This window comes from Botryllus schlosseri, chromosome 15 (genome assembly GCF_051294905.1).
Source record: "Botryllus schlosseri isolate E-star chromosome 15, Bs_hap1, whole genome shotgun sequence".
Lineage (NCBI taxonomy): Eukaryota > Metazoa > Chordata > Ascidiacea > Stolidobranchia > Styelidae > Botryllus > Botryllus schlosseri.
The window spans coordinates 16,933,147-16,953,785 of NC_137250.1; the positions used below are offsets into that span (position 1 = coordinate 16,933,147).

Consider the following 20,639-nt stretch of genomic DNA (forward strand, 5'->3'; position numbering starts at 1 on the left):
ATTTTCCAAATAGCTCTGTGGCCCGCCTCAAATTACTCATGCGACCCACCAGTGGGTCATGGCCCACTTTTTAAGAACCCCTGTTCTAGTGCAAGCCGGAAGATATACTTTCTCCGCTTCCGTGTGAGGGTTTGAATTTTTAGCTGTTGCAATCTTGTTGAAACTTCAAACGTTTTGGCAATCGGCTTACATAATAATATCAGCGGCGATATTTTTTTTAAATTTATATAATTAGATCAACCTACTTCTCAATTCTCATATTCGTCGCTGGTAACCCAACGTTGTACTACAAACCTAAACTCTAGCGGAAGTGCCTGCACGCTACCTAACCATCTCAATGTTGACGGCTGTGGATGTAATTCTAATTTGAAAACGCAAACGTCACTTTCCAAGGAGTTCATTTCTCGCTAGTGATTGGGGAGACAATGATGATTAGAAAACTGCAATTGTCATACAGGCGCAGCCAAGTCTGCTCTTCTGTGCGATCACACAACGCATTGTGCAAAACTGAATTCAGCCTTCAAGGTACGCGATATGTCGGGTAAAGCGAATTCGCGGGGGATATTGATTGCGAGCATAACCTTTAGATTTGTCAACTTCATATCAAGATGGATTCCAGATTACTGATCGTTTGCTATAAACTAGAATTATCTTTGCGCATAATTTCGAAGAAATCGCTCGCGGCACACTTGCGAGACGTAAATGGCACACTAGTGTGCCGCGGCACACCGGTTGGGAACCACTGGTCTAGGCCTACACAACAGGCTTGGCTGGTTTGGCACAGTACTGTACGGCTTACGTACGTCGTACAGGTACACTGTAGAGTTCTACAGCATTTTCAAGAAAACCAAAATTAGATAATAAATAAAACTATGGCATATAAACACTTCACGAATTGGACTGGAGATATAATTAGAGCAAAAAAACATTTTGTTCAGATTTGATTAGAGTAAAATTACCGGCAATTTGCTCTAATCAGACAACTAGAATTACCCGACCGCTCATAGCTGAGCTGGGAATGAGTTTAGACCTATGACCGGAACGGAAGTGATCAAAAATATCAGAAATGGTCGATTATAGAATCCAAGTCGTTTTCTGGACTGCAAAATAGCAGGCAATGTAATCTTGACTCAATAGGCTCGCACACTGCACTGCACACCGAACCCTGATATGCGGCATAATTTTAATGCGCTGTTGAAATATCTATTAAACCATACTGTTATTTACCATTATGATCAAATCTCGCAGCAATTCAACGGGCGTAACAGCTGATTTTATTCACGTAAATGCTATAGTCAGTGATCTCTAAGCATGGGCAAACAGGGACAGAATCGATGTCTACAGACATATCTATCATATATCTGAACCCCGTAATATGGTTTCTACACAAATTGGACTAAGAACACTAACGAGCACACCATAAATAATTGCCAACAGAAAAGTTCACTTCCCTAACGACCCTGATGCTCATATACTTTGCTTAGTTCATATCCTCAACTAACAAGAATCGCAAGCTGTTGTAAACTATCACGTTGCGTATATATCACTTCGTCTTCCCGCAGAGAGACGTTGTGGTGTGAAATAATTCGTAGCGAATGAGAGTTGCCTTATTAACATTCACGGATTGCCTTATTAACGCTCACATACGGTACGATAGCAAACCCGTACTTATGTTCCTCCGCGTCATTCAGATAATTAAAGCCTCACAACACCGTAATCACGCTGGCGATGCCTGGTAGACACACAGAATCACACAAATGTGCGCCGTTCCGTTGGGTTTGTTAATACAATTCCGAACAGCTGATTATTATCCTAGCCATAACAGTTGATGCATAAGTAATAGGCCTGTTGACATCCGTCCCAAATGGCTATTTTTGTACGTTGTTTGCTACAAATTTAACGTTACAGGATTAATAGCGTACCCAATTTGTTAATGATGGTGCTATATTTTAAAACAATAGCCTTGATGTCGGAAAATTCAAATTCCAAACGCGGTGTGACATATGCGGTCGCTAGCAGTGCTACTGACAGACTGTTTGTCGTGATAAATGAGCTGTCGCGTCATCGATGCAACGAGGTACAGAACATCCTAATATACGTATATCACCATAGTCTGCAACAACAGGACCATTTGTAGAGATCAGCACCGACCGACTTGACCATGCTGGACATTTGTATCAAATCAACTCATGATTCACATGTTGTTGACGAACATCCTGCTTCTTAGTATTTCCCGGATTGTTGGGTGAGGCTCCGCTTTAGGTCCCGGCTCCGGCATGTAGTAAAAGTCGATATGCGTCGGGTACAGTACGCCATCTTCGCGAATTAGCACGAGCGGAACCTTGATCGGCTCTTCTACGATTCTCCAATCAGGTTTTATTTTGCTGATCTCCGGGACCACACACAGAAGACATTCTTCACACCTATAAATTCAAGGTTTCTGTCGTTTTCGTTGCGAGAAACGTTAGCGATGTAGCAACCCTTTCTCCCGATACTACAACAATTATTGAATCCTAACATTCTGAAGACATTACGACTATACGAATAGAACGTCACGCGGTAACAACACCGGTTCGGCAATTTCCCTGTCCCGCATCTACCGCTTATCTTCTTGCCGCAGGTGAAGTCTTGGTTTTGGTATTGCACGGGTGAAGCCGAGACTCTACCGGCAGATACAGACGACAACTTTATTTCGGTTATTTTGTGATTTGAAATGCGCAAAGGCACTGAGTTTCTGCATAACTCGACTAGTGTACTTCTTGAACAAAGATATATTCATTTCACCATGGTTTCTTTGACACTTCTTACCGGTTACTATAGCTATGATTGACACTAGCGAATCTCTATCGCCCTATATAGAACATAGGGGCAGGCAACTTCTCCAGTCGGCGGACCGGATATGGGAAAATGAAGCACTTGGCTGGCCAGATACCTGTATAGTATCGATACATTAATCGCGTATTTATCCACCTATACAAGGAATAAATCTATTGAGTGTAGACTTTAAATGTGAAGCATCGTGACCAAAAACAGTATTTAATGGGTTTATTAACGTTGTCAAATAAGTTCTTTGAACTCTGGCTGTATGTCGGACGGAGAAAACCTTAGTAAAGAATGCACGTGAATGTCAGTTAGATAGCAACGCAGCCTTGTCTTGTTAATGTTTATGCTCGAAAATGTTTGCTCCCAAATGTATGGAGACCCGAACAGAAAAAGTAGTTTCATGACCATCTCAGGTTGGCAAAATTGGATTCATTCTGTGAGGCATACAATTAATCAATATTTTCAGATTAGAATTTTACTTTCAGGATAGAACTCTTTGGCGGCCGCTTAAAATTCCTTATGTTGCCCACCCCTGCCCTAAACTACAAATTGTCAAGTTTCTCATTTTACAACTCACTTTTTTACGCAATCCTGGAGAATATTACGTTTTAGGATCCACTATACTACTATTGCCACAACCATACAATTGATTCCGCAGTGAAGAATAACACTATATATGTATAATATACTCAACGACATATAACGACCTGTACATGGTTTCGGCTTCCACAATTCCGAACCATACAGTTAGATTCGGTGCGAAGTTCTCCTTAAGTAATTCCGCCATCGCCATCTGCCCGCCGCCGTTGATCTGCGTGCCATTCGAAACTTTATATAGTACCTTCGTTTGTATATGTGTGCGCTGATTATTCTTACGCACCTGGAGAGAGCTTACAACTGGGACGGGGGATACCGCTATGTTATTTGATAGATGCAAGGAGCTGTCGCTCCAACAGTACTCTGCTTTTTCGGTAGAAATAATCGTCCAGCAGGAGCCGTCATTGCTTGGATTCGGGCTAGCCTGAAACAAATCTTGCGATGTCTATTATTACTATTATACTTCTGTTGAAGCGATCCTATTTGATAGAAAGTGAGGATTAATCCGAAATTTCCAGCCGGACCCTTGCGGCATAACATCAAAGCTGTAATTCAGAGCATGTACGTCATATAAAACGATGCTCGACAGCTCGTTCTGGTTAGAGGTGCATCAATAGATTATTATTTATATAAATTTACTGGAAATCGGTAAATTGCCAAGCTTATAGACCACACAAATATAATTAGTCTACGTCATTGTATTTAGGATCGTTCTTACAGGCCGAGCAGAAGACGCGAAAAAGATAATTATCTGCTATGAGAAGTGTAATTTGTTTCTATCACATACCTAGGGCTGCATTTAAAACAAAAATCAATTTAAAACAAACATGTTTAAAACAAGGCCCTAATTTAAAACATGTTTTTTATTGTTGTTTTTTAAGCCATGACGCCACGAATATTCAATTGTTACGTCATAGTGGATTGACATTGACAATTGAAAATATAGGGTAAATATAGCTCCTTTGACGAAATATCTGTACTATTAAAGTTGAACCGACTATTTTGAGGGTTCCAACCATCCCATATCGATATACGTCGGCTCTATCTGGTGGTAATTGTCTGTAGGCTCATACGACATGTTTGTTGGAAAGTATTTACACAATCATTGCATAATTTTACAACTTAAAAAAAAAACACGATTTTTTAGAGGCTTTTTTTGAAACACCGTTTAAAACATGTCTTAGACCGGTGGTTCTCAACCGCCGGTCCGCGACGACTTTTTTGCCGGTCCGCGAGGTAAATTAGGATTTTATACCTAAATTTCAAGATGCAATGTGCTAAAGGCTTTACCACTCATCAATGTTCTTTCCAATTCTCTACTAGTTGCTGACGATTACCCCTGACGAGTGTCAGCCGAAAATATTCGGGTTCATTTCAATATGAATATACTGTTTACTCATCACATTGTAAACTGATTCAGAACTGCGTAAGGTAACATTAGGCCTCGAAACATGTTCGATTTGACTTGAAGTTCGAGATCGCTGGTGTCGACATATACGAGCGGAATCGTTAAACCGCTTAGTTTGCACGATCATTCGTTTTCGATTCATTCATTTTGTGGATGACCAGCCAGACCAGGTATCGATGTTGCCTGCTGTTTTACTCTGGACATAGCAATTTTACCTAACTCAGCAGACACACTACCGTAAAATCACATGAATACCATCATGAACATATTTTACGAAAAAAAACTCCAAATGTCACTCTCTAGTACAGGGGTGGCCAATCTGAGGCCGTACCAGAAAATTTGTGAGGCCGTCGACACGTATTTCAATGAGAACGTGTTGGCGGCCGTCGACAAGAAAATTGAATTTACGAATTGACTCCCGATTAAACCCGCGATTCAATGCGATTTCATTTTTGGATTTTAATATCATAGCGCCCTTTGCAATCTGAGCCCCACAGTACAGATGCGAACATCAGAGGAAAATGGTGCGCCCCAACAACTTGGAATCGTGTGCTCCTGACGAAGGAAAGTTGTTTCTGCGTTTGGGCGATTTCAATATCTTTTCACTTTGACCGACAATCCTGATTGGAGGTCAAGTAATAACGGCAAAAAAGTGACTGTAATAGCAATTGACCTACCAGAAGACGCATTATCACTTATAATTTGCCCTACATTTTTGAAAACACTCTCTCAATCAACTCTACTGTTGAATCTGATTACATGGGCTGAAAACGGATAAATATTTGATAGTAATATGTAGAACTGCTAATATTGGACGAAATGCATTCGTGAATCTGAAAAAAAAATCGCGCTTGGCGCGACCAAATCCGAGCCCAGTAGTTTGTTTATATCATGACCACTCGCGATTTCAGCACGTATAGTAAGCCGATATGAAAAACTAGATTAATCCGGAGTTCAACGGAAATGGACATGAACACTGCATGGTGGGCAGTTAAAGTGAGTATTTGGCGTCCAGTTACCCCACTACGGATATGCCCGGAAAGCGGCCGTATAGGCTACAAAAGCAATGAAAATGCGGCCACGAATAGCAAATAGGTTGTCCACACCTGATCTAGTACAATACTTGCAAAAAAAGGTTGCATACATTACATATCGATTTTATATCAATTTTAGAAGGTCCGCCTGTCCGCCAAATATTTTTTGAAATTTTACCGGTCCGCGAGGTCAAAAAGGTTGAGAACCACTGTCTTAGACAAAGCGTTTGAAAACACCGTTTGCTTTAAATGCAACCCTACACACACCCCTTTTACCTGCTGTTGGAATGGTCCGATATAAAACGAACTTCTAAACGACGTGGACACTATACCCAAACTAAAATTTTATGACATCAGCGACATCGGTTAATATAGGCCCGTGCATCGCAAATTATCACCGCTCTAGTATATCGTATGTGCCACGACATTTTCTTGTGACACGCAGATATACTGCCGTTTCGTCTTATGAAGGAACATTGCACATCTGTGTAGCTGAGATACCGGCTCATCCGTGTCGATGATGGCATCTTGCTTGTCAACCTTCCTGATAACCTGAATAAAAAATATCAATATATTTATGTTCAGTTGATAATGTTGCCGATCCAGTATAATGTAAATATATCGGTGCATGATTGAAGCCAGCGTGAAGTCCTTGATTTTAACCAACAAGTATACTATACCCATCAAGCGAACCAAACTTTATCAATTAGAAGAATTAGTTCGAAACCTGTACAAGCAAGCCGCTTCAGAAAGTATTCTATATTATGGTCTAATTTCGGAGCGGAAACTGACGATTCCACAATAAACATTTGCGTTCATACATGCTAGTATCGTCTCAAATATATTTTCAAAGATTTGTGCTTGAGCAAGTGAGCGCTTCATTAATATTTGTTCTACTTCGTGATAAAGGTTAGACGTGCCACGAGAGCAGCATATGAAACCATATGCCAACAGAATTTTTTGATAATCATAACCTCAGTTGATAGTCTACTTTGACCATGCAATCGTACCATTTTCGGAAGAGACATCCCCGTTAATGAACAGAACAGCTTCACCGGGTTTCCGTAATGAATATAGCCTTCGCGGGCTTCAAAAATGGTCCTGTCTTCGTCATCGTCTTTTACTAGGAATGCAAATGAAGGAATGGGAGATTCCGATGCACGTGGACGAAGTCGGACCGAGAATAGTTACCGAGATAGATCCAGAATGAACCCCAGTGAGTCGAACTGGCGGAAAATCCATTCCTGGTTGCGTACAAATACCTGGTCGATACAGTCTGCGAACGTAATCGATTGAAGAAAGATACATTTGTACCGGACGCGATGCACAGTTTGAACCACAAGTGAAGGATTATGCCGACACCTATATTAGAGTCATTCGGTATTGCACCAACTAGGTCGTGGTTGAGTCATAGATCATTCCATAGCCCGTGGTCTCGCATGTAAGTAAAATGTAATGGACATAAAATTAAACCAGCTCGTTTTTAAACGACCAACGTCTGACCATTGACCAACGTTCAGGTTCACATGATAACGATTCAAAACACACAGAATACTTTGGAGCAGCCCTTACCAAGGCCGGCCACGTAACGCTGCGTGACATACCAAAAGTAGATATAGTTAAAACAAAAAAAGTGAGAATGATAGCTCTGTAAATTAGTCAAGTAATATTTGCAAATAGGTTAAAATGGAGTGTCACTAACTTGTATTTGATTAAGTGGCACAATAGAGACAATCCGAAACTACTCTAGTTATGTTGACTACGAAACGATGCAACCCACAACTCACAAATATCCGCGGTAACACCAAGAAATAGAAATGATTTTGAAATCAGAATCGTTGTATAAGGTGAAATTATCTGTATATTATCTAAAGAGGTCTACTTACGTATCCAATATAAGAATAGTATCATATTTAGAACAATACTATTGCACGAAAACAGGTGAATTCACTGCGTGCATGATGGTTCCATTAATCTGTACGTTCCGGAAACTCGATACTGAAATTGCAGAGGGCGCCGTGAATAGTTCAACTGGGTGTACTGTTTGTGCAACGTCTGCAACGCAACAAGACCGATTGCGTTGACATTTTTCTCGCGAGGTCAGCGTCATATATCGGCATGTTTTATCTGTCACTAAGGTGGAAAATGGATCACATAACACGACATCGCACCGGTCGAATTCTCTTGAATAGCCGTTACCTATACTGCACAACGACGTGGGTGACCGGACAAATCGACGAACTGTCTGGTAAAGATGATAGATACCTATTTCTGTCGGTATCCCGCCCCCAAAACGCCCGTAAATACCTATTTTAGCAATTCAAGTATGCTTCATTCAGTCGATCAGCAGGTCATCAAATGTAGGAATACGCCAAACGCTAAAAACTTATTTGGCTTGCCGTGTATATCATTATCGCAGCAGATATGACTCCAGTACACCCTAAATATGCACTTTTTATCGGCCTCATAAGAGGTCCTATAGCTTTAAGTTAAGCAAGGCGCCAATAGCGGATATGATAGGGAGTCCATATCACAAGATATGTGGCCTTAAATGACCCTAAAGACCTAACCTAAAACCACATGGTAGTTGAGTGGTTCTAGGAATGCAGAAAAGAGAAAAAATTATAATTTCGAGAACTTGATCCGCGGAATGATCAGTTATACCTTCTCTTGAAAACTAATCGTTTTTAGGAATCAATCTACGGTAACCTTTAACTTTTCCAACCGTGCTAGACGACTGATAGTGATCATTCGAAATCAATTGTCTGATAAATTTACGTCACACATCATTACGGCATACGTTTCTCGATATCAATCAAGGTCGGCTAAGGTCCGCACGAGTCAGTCAATGTATTGACATCGAAATGTCATCGATGACCACACCGAGTCGCGGATACTGTGCAGTGTGCATGCTGTCATCATTATGAGACTGTATGGTATTCCTGCAATCACAGATCGTGCCTTCGTGCGGGGCCGGTCATTACCAAAGTACTTTCGCTTGACTGGGGATGAGGCTTTCATTGCAATTGCGGTATTGCAAAGATTTTGTTTACTTCACTACACATTTTTTCACGCCAAAGAAAGCTTATACTATCTTATGATCAAGTTGCGTCCTGTAGAACGTAGTCTATGAGTCACGTGGATATGTCATGGTTACTGGGCAGTAACTGTTGAATCTTTGGACATTTCGAACACGGAGGATTAGCTGTATACACATTGCGTGGGCGTGGGCATCTCATTGCATCGTAGTAATACTAACTCAATGATGTCGATGTACTCAATTTTGTAAAATGCATGCATACTTTTTCTATATACCACGAATGATTGTTACCGTGATGGAATCCACCAACCAATCTTACGTTCAGGGTTATTTTTGACGCTCTGCTTCTTCTTGCTAGGCTTGGATATCACTTTGATTGGCATCGAATGGAACAATCCTATTTCCGTTCCGTCACCGTAGAACATTTTCACGTTCAGCTGAAAGTGTTTCCTTTTCTCGGAGTCTGGAGTGTGCAAATTTCTAGCGGCCGCGTATCCCTTGCAAAACCGGATGGAATTCCGTACCTTATTAACGGTTATATGGCGGTATTTGGATTTATGTTTTACCTTTGTGGAATCGAATTGTAATTGCTGGTAGTCGTTTTCATTTCCGCCTACCCCGATGAAAGCGCAAACTTCTGACGCTTTTGTGTTAGGTCCAGGGGCTGGAGAGTTGATGGTGCCCATCGGTGAAGCCATGGGTGATGAAGTCGACGTGGTTGATGCGTTTTTTCGTCGTTTCTTCGTTTTCCAACCGTCTCCGACTAATTTTAGGCATGGTGGCGGACAAAAGAATCGGAATAGCAGGAATATATCTACACCGCCAACAATTTGACAAACAAACAATATATGTTTGATGGACAGAACCGGGACTTTCACCGAACACGAAACAAAAACCGGGGAAGTTGTTTGAATCAAACATCAACGGATTCCTATAGCAAGTGCCGGTGTAGGAATATCCAGGGGTGGTCAATATCGCAGTACTTATACTTTTTCGAAGCGGATTTTGCCTTCTTGCACCACTTTTTCAAGGGGTAATAGTTTTAGAGTGCTTCCACTTCGGCCTGAAAAGTTTTTCAGGAAGCACTGTTCTAAAAAGGATTTAGGAAAAATGGGTTTTAGATTAAGTTTGTATCACTTTTACTTGTGATGCCATCATAAAAACCTCGTGAAATATAGCTATCTGAAGTAACTGCTAAATGTATTTTCGAAAATTGTACAGGGTCATTAGCGTTTGCGGTATTCATGAAGTTGCATCTTGCAATTTCAAAAGTATAGCCACCACCGATTTCTTGCCCAAAGTATATGAACCCTCGACCAAACATACTTTACTTATTCGAGTACTTTCCAGGCCGCTATACTTCTACTTGTAGTTTCTATTTGTAATAACTACTTTTAATTGAATAGAATTTACTGCTATTTGTGTAGCAACATTGACTAATTTGACCACACATAGGAGTATCTCATCGAAACTCTGTTAAATTCGAATCCGAGTTCCAAACGCGTTGGTTCGTATACTGTTTCATACCAAGGGCCATACATACCTTTTTTCTTTTCCGTAGGACTTTTGCACCACTTTCGCGTGCAGAATGATGATCTTCGTCTCATCTCCCTTTTTCAAATACCTCTTCACAATGTCCCTCGTCATTCTATGGTTCGGCAGCGGGTTCGCATTCGCAGGCGTCAACACAAAGTCTGAGTTTGTGCTGTGATAACTTTCCACGGACGAGGCCCTGTGCGGAAGCAGACCAGACGACTAGCGAATATATTCAGAAGTTACCGGCATAGTCACCTGTCGTTGGGCGAGAACGCTTCTCCCAATTCCAAGACATTCGAGACGGAAGGAGTTACTGTGATTCTACGTCTCGCTGGTAGGCTCATTGGAGATGTCATACCGAGGGCTCGTTTCTTGGTCTCGCTCATGTTGGGCTGGGTTCTGTATTTCGACTTTGCGCGTGATTTAGAACTTTCATCCGAATTTCCAGTCAAGTCTATAACGTCGCTGTTTGATGTCGACGGAATACTTTTTCCTGGATCTTCAGAGGATGCGTTTGTAACTGAAGTCGCATTATTTTCCTGTTCATATGGAACTGTGTTTTCCGATGCTAGCGAGATCGTGGCTGCCATCTACAGGATATATTTTGGTAAGTATTCAGTTGGTGATGTTCAAAGAAAAGTGCATCCTCATACCTGAGAGGAGTCATTGATCGACGTGAGTGATTGCATTTTCTTCAGTTTCTCTTCTATCTGGAAGTATATATCAACATCAAATCGTATATGCGGCAAGTTCTTTCACGACGGTTGTAATAAAGAGGTGCAATGATTTGATTTCATATTGGGCAAGTGATTTAGTTACGTTCTTATCGTTAAAATGTTCGTATCACACATTAATGACGTCAGACATGAAAAAACGACCACTATGTCGCGAGCAGACATGGTGGGATAATCGTGATTTGTTATACTAATGGATTCCCAGGACTGCAGCATTTTAAAGTAATAAACGTAATCGATTCCGTTTGAATGAAATACGATGTAATTACTAGGGATAGTGTGAACCCCTAAAAGATTCAGGTTCGTGTGAGCGCGAAATTTTTTGAAAGGTTCTGTGAGAGCGCGAACGTGAACCTATTACGTCACGTGACGTCACATTGTCAATTCCAACCCCTCATTTCAGTGAAGTGACCTAGAAGATGCCTAGCAACGAATCAGCCCACATTATGCCACAATTTTAAAGTAGCCTACATGCTGACTTTTCAAACATCACCAAATGTATCAAGCGGAGCAATCAAATGCTATAATAATACCATAAAATCAATATCTTCCGTCGTTCTGCCAACAATTCCGACGAGGACTTGCAAGGGAATATAAGCTTACGCCTTAACGGTCCAGGCCAGACCGGACGATGTATTCGGAGTTTGGCTATTGCTACATTGATATTGAGCATAGCGTAAACGGGTTTCTATACTTTCTAGCGATAGTACCCCATAAACAAGTTATACAGTATAGCTAGGGTGACCATACGTCCTACTTTTTCGGGTTTGTGAAAATGTCCTCCGATGACGCCTAAATATCCTCCTCTTTGGCAATTTGTCCTCCTTTACAGCTTTTAGAGCCAAGATAGTGGATTGATTCGAGTGAAAATGGACATAAATGACGCTAAATAGGAAATTCGTGGTTCAAGCGAAAGTGCTGGCTGCATAATCTGCTTTGTTTATTCCAGCGATTCCCAAACTGTGTGTCGCGGATTTTGAACAAAAAACATGGTGTAATATTGAATATAAACAAAATGTTCACACGAACCTGAACCTTTCAGGGTTCTTACCATCCCTTTATTCACGTTATTCTGTTGATGTGAGCGCTGGAAGTTTTACTAGTAATGAAGCGAAACTGCCTCGTGATTTTCCGAATTTAAAAAAAGTACAGATTAGGTTATCAACTATTTTGAGGCTTCGCGAACCCCCTGAAAATGCTTTGCGGACCCCCGGTTGAGACCCACTGGTCTAGAATAAACTTACATCTGAACAATCAACTTTTCAAGGTTTGCTTTAAACAAAATATGCCTGATCATGCTCTTTATGTATCATGGGCTGATTACCAGTATTGGGATGACTCGAGTCACCTATTCCATATGTCTTGACTTGACTCGAGTCACGTAATGATATATCTAACTTCGAAAAGGTAACTTGACTTGAATTCTGACTTGACTCGTGACTTGACTCGAGTCACTTGAGACGTAATGAATTAGTACATCTAACTTCGAAAAGGTAATTTGACTTGAATTCTGACTTGACTCGAGTCACTTGAGACGTAATTATTCATCTTACTTCGAAAAGGTAACTTGACTTGAATTCTGACTTGACTCGAGTCACTTGAGACGTAATGAATCATACATCTTACTTCAAAAAGGCAACTTGACTTGAATTCCGACTTGACTCGAGTCACTTGAGACGTAATTATACATCTTACTTAGAAAAGGTAACTTGACTCGAGTCACTTGAGACGTAATGAATCATACATCTTACTTCGAAAAGGCAACTTGACTTGAATTCTGACTTGACTCTTGACTTGACTCGAGTCACTTGAGACGTAATCATACATCTTGCTTCGAAAAGGCAACTTGACTTGAGTTCTGACTTGACTCGAGTCAAAATGACTCGTCACTCGAAGGTAGTGGCTTGATCCCAACACTGCTGATTGCTAAAAGTCTGTGCCTGTGTGATGTGCTGTGTAGATTTGTCCTAATTATTTTTTGATATAATAACAGACACCAAACACGGAAATGGATATCCTGTCATTTGTTTTGATACGACGAATGAAGAGTGGACAGTCGGCTTTGAAGGGGAACGCGCGACACAAATACGCAGCTTTCATCAGGCATTGGCGGTGATATCAATTCATTGGGTCTTCAACATGAAATTTTCACCCAAGATTAAAATATATTTCACTTTCATGTCAATTTTTCTCGCTCGCGTGCCTAATTTAAATGCCAGTGGTGCTGTTTGCACCAAACTTCGCGAGATTAGTGACTAATTTGCAAATGAATTGCCTGAAATAATGACGATGTTTGGTAATTTATGTCAGCATGCCAGGCGTAATGAACACTTGAATAAACATCGCAAAAACCGATATGGTATATAAGAGTGCAGCATGAATAGGCGTTTGACAAAGATATGGGTTGGTATTGGTAACCGGAGATTGAGCGTTTGATGAAGAATATTCTGGCCGGATATAGGTTGTCATGCCTTGGTTTGACTTTTGTAAAGCATATCCCAAGGTTGATATATCCGGATAGGTAAGGGCTATATCCGGATAGGGGTGGTTAGACCAGTCTACCCTGTGGCCTGGTTAGACCAGTCTACCCTGTGGCGTGGGTAGACCAGTCCACCCTACCCTTCTGATCATGGGGTGGCATTTTGAACCACCTCTAGGGGTAGGCCCAGTTTTTACAGTGTGACGACCTTTTTTTTAGTCAAGAAAAACTGTATTTCTGGAGTTGAGCCAGAAAGTTGGCCTTTTTTTAGTCAACCAACCACAATGTCGTGGAGAATTTACGATTTACCAACACTCCAATCGCACGTATTTGAGTTTTATGATTCAATAAACATATCAAATCAAGATGGATCTCGTACGACTGCTAGATATTTTACATTATAGACAACGATATATTCTTTATATAACTTCCATTGATTGGTTGAACAAGCATCATTCCCTGACTATACCTACGTCTGCTGTATTCATTCTTGATGTGTGATTGCGGGTAAAGCTCACAGCAGAGAATTACTAAATATTCACGAGCAGAAAGCTGAATATTTCGAGCGAACTTTTGCAACAAAGCAAGTGAATACTTTTAAGATTGGCAAGCTGCGCATGCTTGTCTAGTGTTGATTTTTGTTTGTTGCCAGCGCCATGTATGGAGTGGTCCTATAGTTAAAATATAAAGAATTTTAACCGAAGATCTTATAATTACGTGTAAAATTATAATATATGAAAAAGGTTCACAGTGCAGAACCTACCAAGGTTCGTTAGTGAACGTGAACCTTTACATTTCCGAGGTTCACACACAGAACGCGAACGAGAACCTCACGTTCACACCATCCCTAGTAATTACGGTTGCGTTTAAAACAAATGGTTGTTTAAAACATGTTTCAAACAGAGTTTTAAACAAAGGCCTTTTTTTAAAAAACAATTTTTAATAAAAGTTGCATAATTATGCCATAATTGTGTAAATACTTCTCAAAAACACGTTGTAGAGCCTACGGACGATTACCACCCAATATAGCCAACGTATACGATATGGGATGGTTGAAACCCTAAAAATAGTCGGCTCAACAGCCATAGTACGTAGATTCAGCCCAAGGAATAAAATGGACACTATGAATAGATTGTTAGGTGGAATAAACTAAATAAACCAATGAATTAAACGAAATAACGTAACATTTAATCAACGACACATTATTCCAAATATTCCTGTGGTCCATCTTAATGGTATTTAATTTGACCCACCAGTTTGAGACAACAGATACCATATACCCGCTCATTGCTCGCGTATTTGAGACTTCAGTAACAAATGGGCATCGCGCTCCCTATCATTATTATCGCTTCAAATAGCACACACATTGCCTAATTATTCATATATCACCAAGTTTATTCTACTTCGATAGTTTTGACTCTCACCGCAAAGTCAGAATTAGGTGAATTATTGTCCTATCATGGAACATCATTTCATAAATCGCCAACCCGGTACTCAGACTGGTACAGTACAAAGTACCAATCTAGTTAGTTAGATGGCAGTTAACTAACTACTGTTTTTAAAGTAGTTCCCTAGTTTTAGTTCTCCCATTAGCTCGTCCTTTTGAAATGCTGATTCTATCCCCAATATTTCCTAGCTCATTTGCAATTCGGTAATTCGTATTATCAGTTATTAGTTAGCTGTGTTTTAGTTAGTTAGTTGCGGATTTTGTTAAGTCTATAGTTCTAGTTTTGCGAACTTTGAAAAGTGAGTAGCTTGTACAAGTCTATACCGGTACCACAATCAGCGGCCGCCGGGCCACGCATGAAAAGAATAAAAAACGTATCGAGCGTAAATGTATCGTCGGCTTTGTGATTGATGCAATTTCTTACCGCCCACGCGATAAAAATATGAAACAATGTCACTATTAATTGAAATCGCTGTGAGACGCTAAATTGCAAGTATGTGAATAATAGTATTACCACCGATCGAAGTTTGTCACAATTCAATTACCAATATAATTAATGATGACTTGATCAATGATCATACGACTGAGTGATGAGCCGTGCGTAACCAATGTTTTCACTCACCGGCTGTTCCAGAGGCTGTCTGATACTTACCATTACTTTATGCTCATTTATGTGGAAATGAATAAAAATTAATAATCATCAGCTGACGGGATAATAACTCAAGCCTACCATTATAAGCGTTACAGGATTTGAGGTATTAAACCTTTTCTTTAAGTAACCCTTCGTTGGTGTTCGTATTGGTTTTATGGGATTTTGTTGAAAAGGTAAGATGCTAAATACAGAAGTATTACCAACAGCCGGGCAGAATTGCAATCTCGTTATGGCAGTAACTCTGACGGCGTTGTCACTGGCTATATAGCTTGCAGTCAAAATATAGGAAGTGAAGTTTTTTAGTTGACTATACGTCAGTATTGCGTTATAATTTTCAGCTACCAAAGCCACGTGGCAGAAAGACGTGTACTGATAACGTTTTTAATGCCGGATCTTCGTTGCTTACTGCAGTTGTATACTAATCCACCTTCATAACGTCTATGCAGTCTATGCGATTATTGGTATTAATTACTGGGAATGCACAATGCACATGGACAGTTAACTCTTTGAGACCCGACCCACTCATATGAGTGGGTGATTGTCTTCCCAAAATATCCGCACCCACTCATATGAATGGGCGATGACCACATCACGATATGCCGGATTTTGGTATTTGTCTAAACGCAGGAATAGGCACTCTAATGCGACGGAAATCACTGACTATCGCATGCAAGACAACATGATGCAGTGCTTAATCTGAAAGGCCGGAAAATCGTCAACGCTAGATCCTGTATTGCATATTATCTAATTTGCGTCGATTCTGGGAGTACTTGGACTTTCAACTTTTGCTTTGGAGCGTGGGACAGCTTAATGACCATGGCTAACAGTACTGACATGGAATATTTGGGCTATAATTATGATAATAATTCGGGAAGCGATGCTGTCGCCAATGGTGTTACTGTGGAGTCAGCAAACGCGGGAAATGAAGACAGCAGTTCCAGAGCGTATCTTTACTTTTTCCAAGCGAACAACATCGTAATGATTATTACGATTATGTGGGTACTTGCGAATATGATCATTTTCGGTAAAAGGACCCGGAAATGGAGATCGTCCACCGACAAAACAAAGGTCGACAGCGGAAATATATTCATAGTATGCATAGTGGCGGTAGGCGCTACCATGCCGAGGTTAGTTTTCAGTCAGCTGCTCTTCCACGAAGAATTATTCCATTACTGTGAAGTCATAATGGACCTTGGCATCGCTGCGTATTCAATATCATTGTGGTTGGTGTACTTTTTCTTGTGGCTTCGCCACAGAGCCATATACGCACACCCAACGGTGAAACAAGTCATGGGAAAATACTCGAACTGTATCAGCTGGTTTTTATTGTCGATTGTCACGGCTGCGTCGCTGGCCGTGACGGTTGGATTTGTGTATTCGGTCGAGTTCACCAGTGAGAAGGATGGCTGTGTTTTACGCAAGAAAACGGTGAACAATACAGACTCTTTGACTTTTTGGGATCGAAGCGCTAAGTACATCCTCGGCGGGTTCCTATTTGTTTCCCAGTTCAATTTCTTGCTGCTGTTCATATATCCTATGATCATCACGAGGAAAATCAGAAAAGAACAGCGAACGCCGGAATGCAACCACAATCATAACGCCCACCCAAGGCGACATTTGGGGCGTATTGTTGCGGGATCGTGCGCACGGGTTTGCAAGAAAAAAGAAATCGACAGCATATCCGCGATTATCTACCGCTCCGTTGTGAGTTCTACTATCGCGGTCTCGACAGACTTGATTGTGGCCTTTCTCGTGGCTATGGTGGCTCCGGGCACTGTTTCGAGGGCTATTACTGTGTCGCTATACGACATGAGCCTAGTCATCAACGTTCTTTGTATGCTGGCGACTTTTGGAGGCAACAGCAAAATTTTATTCACCGTCTGCAGACAAACAATGTCTCGTTCGTCATCATCGAGCAGTTTGAATTCATTTCCAAAGTCTAACAATAGGACCGAAAGCACTGAGATGGTCTGACATTCTGGAACCTACGCTGTTGGATTGTATCCAATGCCCCGTGACAGAAATCTCAAACGCCTTATTGCTCTGTGGCACTGAGACTACAATGTGGGTGCGGTGATGGCCTTACTTGCTCATTTGATGCATTTAAGTTTATCTGTGTCCTGATCGACTTGGGATTGACAGAACGCTGAAATGCGTTATCCTTATCGCCCTGTATTACCGTGACCGTGGCCGTGGGGATTGCCGTGCCGATTTGGGCTTCAATCGCCCGTATGTAAACGAGCGAAGCTGGTACCTTATTGCGTATACTGATTTTATATTTTGTATTAAATTTGTGAGGTAATATAAATTCATGTCGAATGTGTTTTTGCTGATCGATTATTGTCTTGAATATCTCGGGCTGGGGCAGATTAGGAAGTGGTTGGCGCGAAGTTACAAGTCCCGCGAGACTGAGTGGTGTAACCAGGGCTAAGCGGAAATACCAACGAGAGATCGTTTCTCCGCATCCGCAATGTGCTCTTTGTAGGCAGACTGGGCATTTTAATTTTATTACGCGTTACTCGCCATGCCGCACAATTGATGGGTTTCGTTGTATCACAAATCCAAAAACAAACAACAGGGCAATAAATCCCGCATATAGGATGGCTCCGTTTACAAGCCTCACACTCCAGACTATAGTGGTTCACAGTGACGTTGTCAGGAAGGGGTCCTTGAGCTTGAAATATTCCGTCGAAGAGTTCGTGACTAGTAAGTGGCCACTGATTGAACGCATATCTCTCAATACGAAAATGTATGATGGAAAAATTTCAGAGACACCAAATTCACTGAATCAATGACTTTTTTTTTGTAATGAATCATGTTTCATATAGAACTGTGAAGCGTACGTTTGGTTTTCCGCACCCTATTTTTTCACACATGCCTGTACGAACGGAGCATACATGCATTAGAAATGGGTTTCCTGCTGCTAATAAAACTGAGATTTGATCGCGCTCTAAAAAGTTTGAGAGCCACTGGCCTTGGACACGTACATAAGAGGCATGTAAATGTTCATTGCATGAAGAGTAACACAATACAACACAAAAAAGGACAAGCAGTGAAAAAGAAATGACTTGTGTCGGCAGGCGAAATCGATATGGGAGATCGTGATCCAAAAAGCTCAAGCTCAGACTATAATTGCTATTATTTCCATATATTCCTTTCCCATACGCACAAGGGCATAAACCACGATAGGCGCGACTTCCGATCCGACATAAATAATAATACGAGTGACGTATATAAGCGGTTACGCTTTGGTTATTTCGATGAAAAGCAAGAGTAATCAGTAGGGAAGGTTTTTGTTGCAAATAAATCCGTGGAAAGTTGCATTTATTTTCCACATAAGTTGCACTAAAAAGTTGCAGTTATGGACAAGTTCCTTGAATTTATTAGGGCATGAGATGCTCGAAACGATCCGTATCCAAGGCATTGTAGCAAAACTCAGTGTTGGCGACTTCAACAAAATCAATAACCTGAAAAACTTGACCCAGTGAAAATACAATTTTTGGCGGTCTAGCCTGAAGGTAAGTCAAATCAGGAAGGACCTCAAATTTAAACGACAAAGAAATAATCAATCGATCTATTTACATATAGTGCCAAATATTTCCAGTAAAGAGTTAGTTGAGTGAAAAATTGAAGAAACTTTCAAAATGTTTCATGAAAAATCGAAAAAGCTGCAAAAAGATGCATGAAAAATCTATAAAGTTGGAAAAAGTTGCATGAAAAATTGGAGAAAAGTTGCAACAAGCTGCTATATAAAAGTCCTCCAAACAGCATAAGACACCATACTACATAGCTTCTGAGTATTTAGGAAGCTGCCAGAAGCTGTAAAAAGAAGTTGCAAAAGTTGCAAAAACTTGCCCTAGTAATCAGAGATTCACTTCGATTCCTAAGAATACTTATTATACATTTTGCGTAGGGTGATTGAACGTAAATTTTAGAATTTGTTTACTACACCGAAACTAACGATTCGATTCCTACATTTGACCGTTGCTTATCATATTCTTTATTCACAGTAAAACTGGTAAATACACACATAATCCGGGAAGCAACCTGCCCCCAAAGGAAAATGGCGAGATTGAAGTAAATTTTTAAAATTTCAGTAATACATTCAAATTGTTAATCCTATGCAATACATGGAGAAGTCAGATTACATTATTATATTATTAATATAGATGGTGAAAAATGAAGTAGCGCATATCACCGTGAAAAGTCTGGTGCACAACGTGCTGACCGTTGATAGTATTTCCTTGTCGCACCCTGAATACTTGCTAGTTTCTTTTCGCGGTGGTGGAAATCAGTCATAATGTAATATAATATTAATCGCTCTCGCGTGAGTAGATATTGCAATAGTACAACTATGGTTCAGTTTTGATTTACTCACCTAGAAAATTGGTTTATCACGAACGATTAGTGTTCGTTCATGCCTTGGTATCTCCGGATATGGTGTAATCCGAATCGTGTTACGGAGGATATATGTATGACAACAGTTACTCCACTGTTTCTGAACCGAATGGATGCTGTCAAATGAGTGCCACGCAATTCAAAGAGCAATGTTTCTGAGTCCGACTCGCGTTCGGTTACTACATATCCGGCCGCTGCCGCCTGAATTCGCAGACGTCATATCCGTCCGCAGGACCGTATGTCGCGAAGCCGCATAACAGCATTACGCGATCGACAGCTCGCGTACGTTATTGCAACGATATCGCCTATGCAGCACCGTAACTGCAGCACCCCAAACCCCCCCATTGGGGGGGGGGGGCGAGCTCGAAGGGGGCCCAAAATTATTTCGTGAATTAGCATAAATCATAAAGTATTTTTTTAAACTTTGATCACTTTAAAAAAAAAAAATTCGCGAATTCAAGTAGTCTTTTTATCTGTATTATTGGGTATTG

At 40.8% G+C, this 20,639-nt stretch overlaps 3 protein-coding genes across 3 annotated transcripts in view; 1 reads left to right on the forward strand and 2 right to left on the reverse strand.

Moving 5' to 3' along the window:
- The window catches only part of LOC145457774 (uncharacterized), a 35,395-nt gene that overhangs the window by 7,664 nt on the left and 7,092 nt on the right, over positions 1-20,639 (reverse strand). The window lies entirely within an intron of this gene.
- LOC145457613 (recombining binding protein suppressor of hairless-like) lies at positions 1,911-11,028 on the reverse strand. The gene is made up of 10 exons (XM_080335831.1): positions 10,694-11,028; positions 10,446-10,634; positions 9,469-9,814; positions 9,228-9,399; positions 7,054-7,194; positions 6,873-6,985; positions 6,286-6,414; positions 3,704-3,865; positions 3,531-3,634; positions 1,911-2,423 (listed from the first exon to the last, which is right to left on the reverse strand). Exons 1-10 carry the CDS (start codon positions 11,026-11,028, stop codon positions 2,195-2,197), a joined length of 1,920 nt encoding a protein of 639 aa, XP_080191957.1. The 3' UTR covers positions 1,911-2,194.
- LOC145456944 (uncharacterized) lies at positions 16,352-18,073 on the forward strand. The gene has a single exon (XM_080335090.1). The coding sequence runs from the start codon at positions 16,561-16,563 to the stop codon at positions 17,722-17,724; it is 1,164 nt and encodes a 387-aa protein (XP_080191216.1). The 5' UTR covers positions 16,352-16,560; the 3' UTR covers positions 17,725-18,073.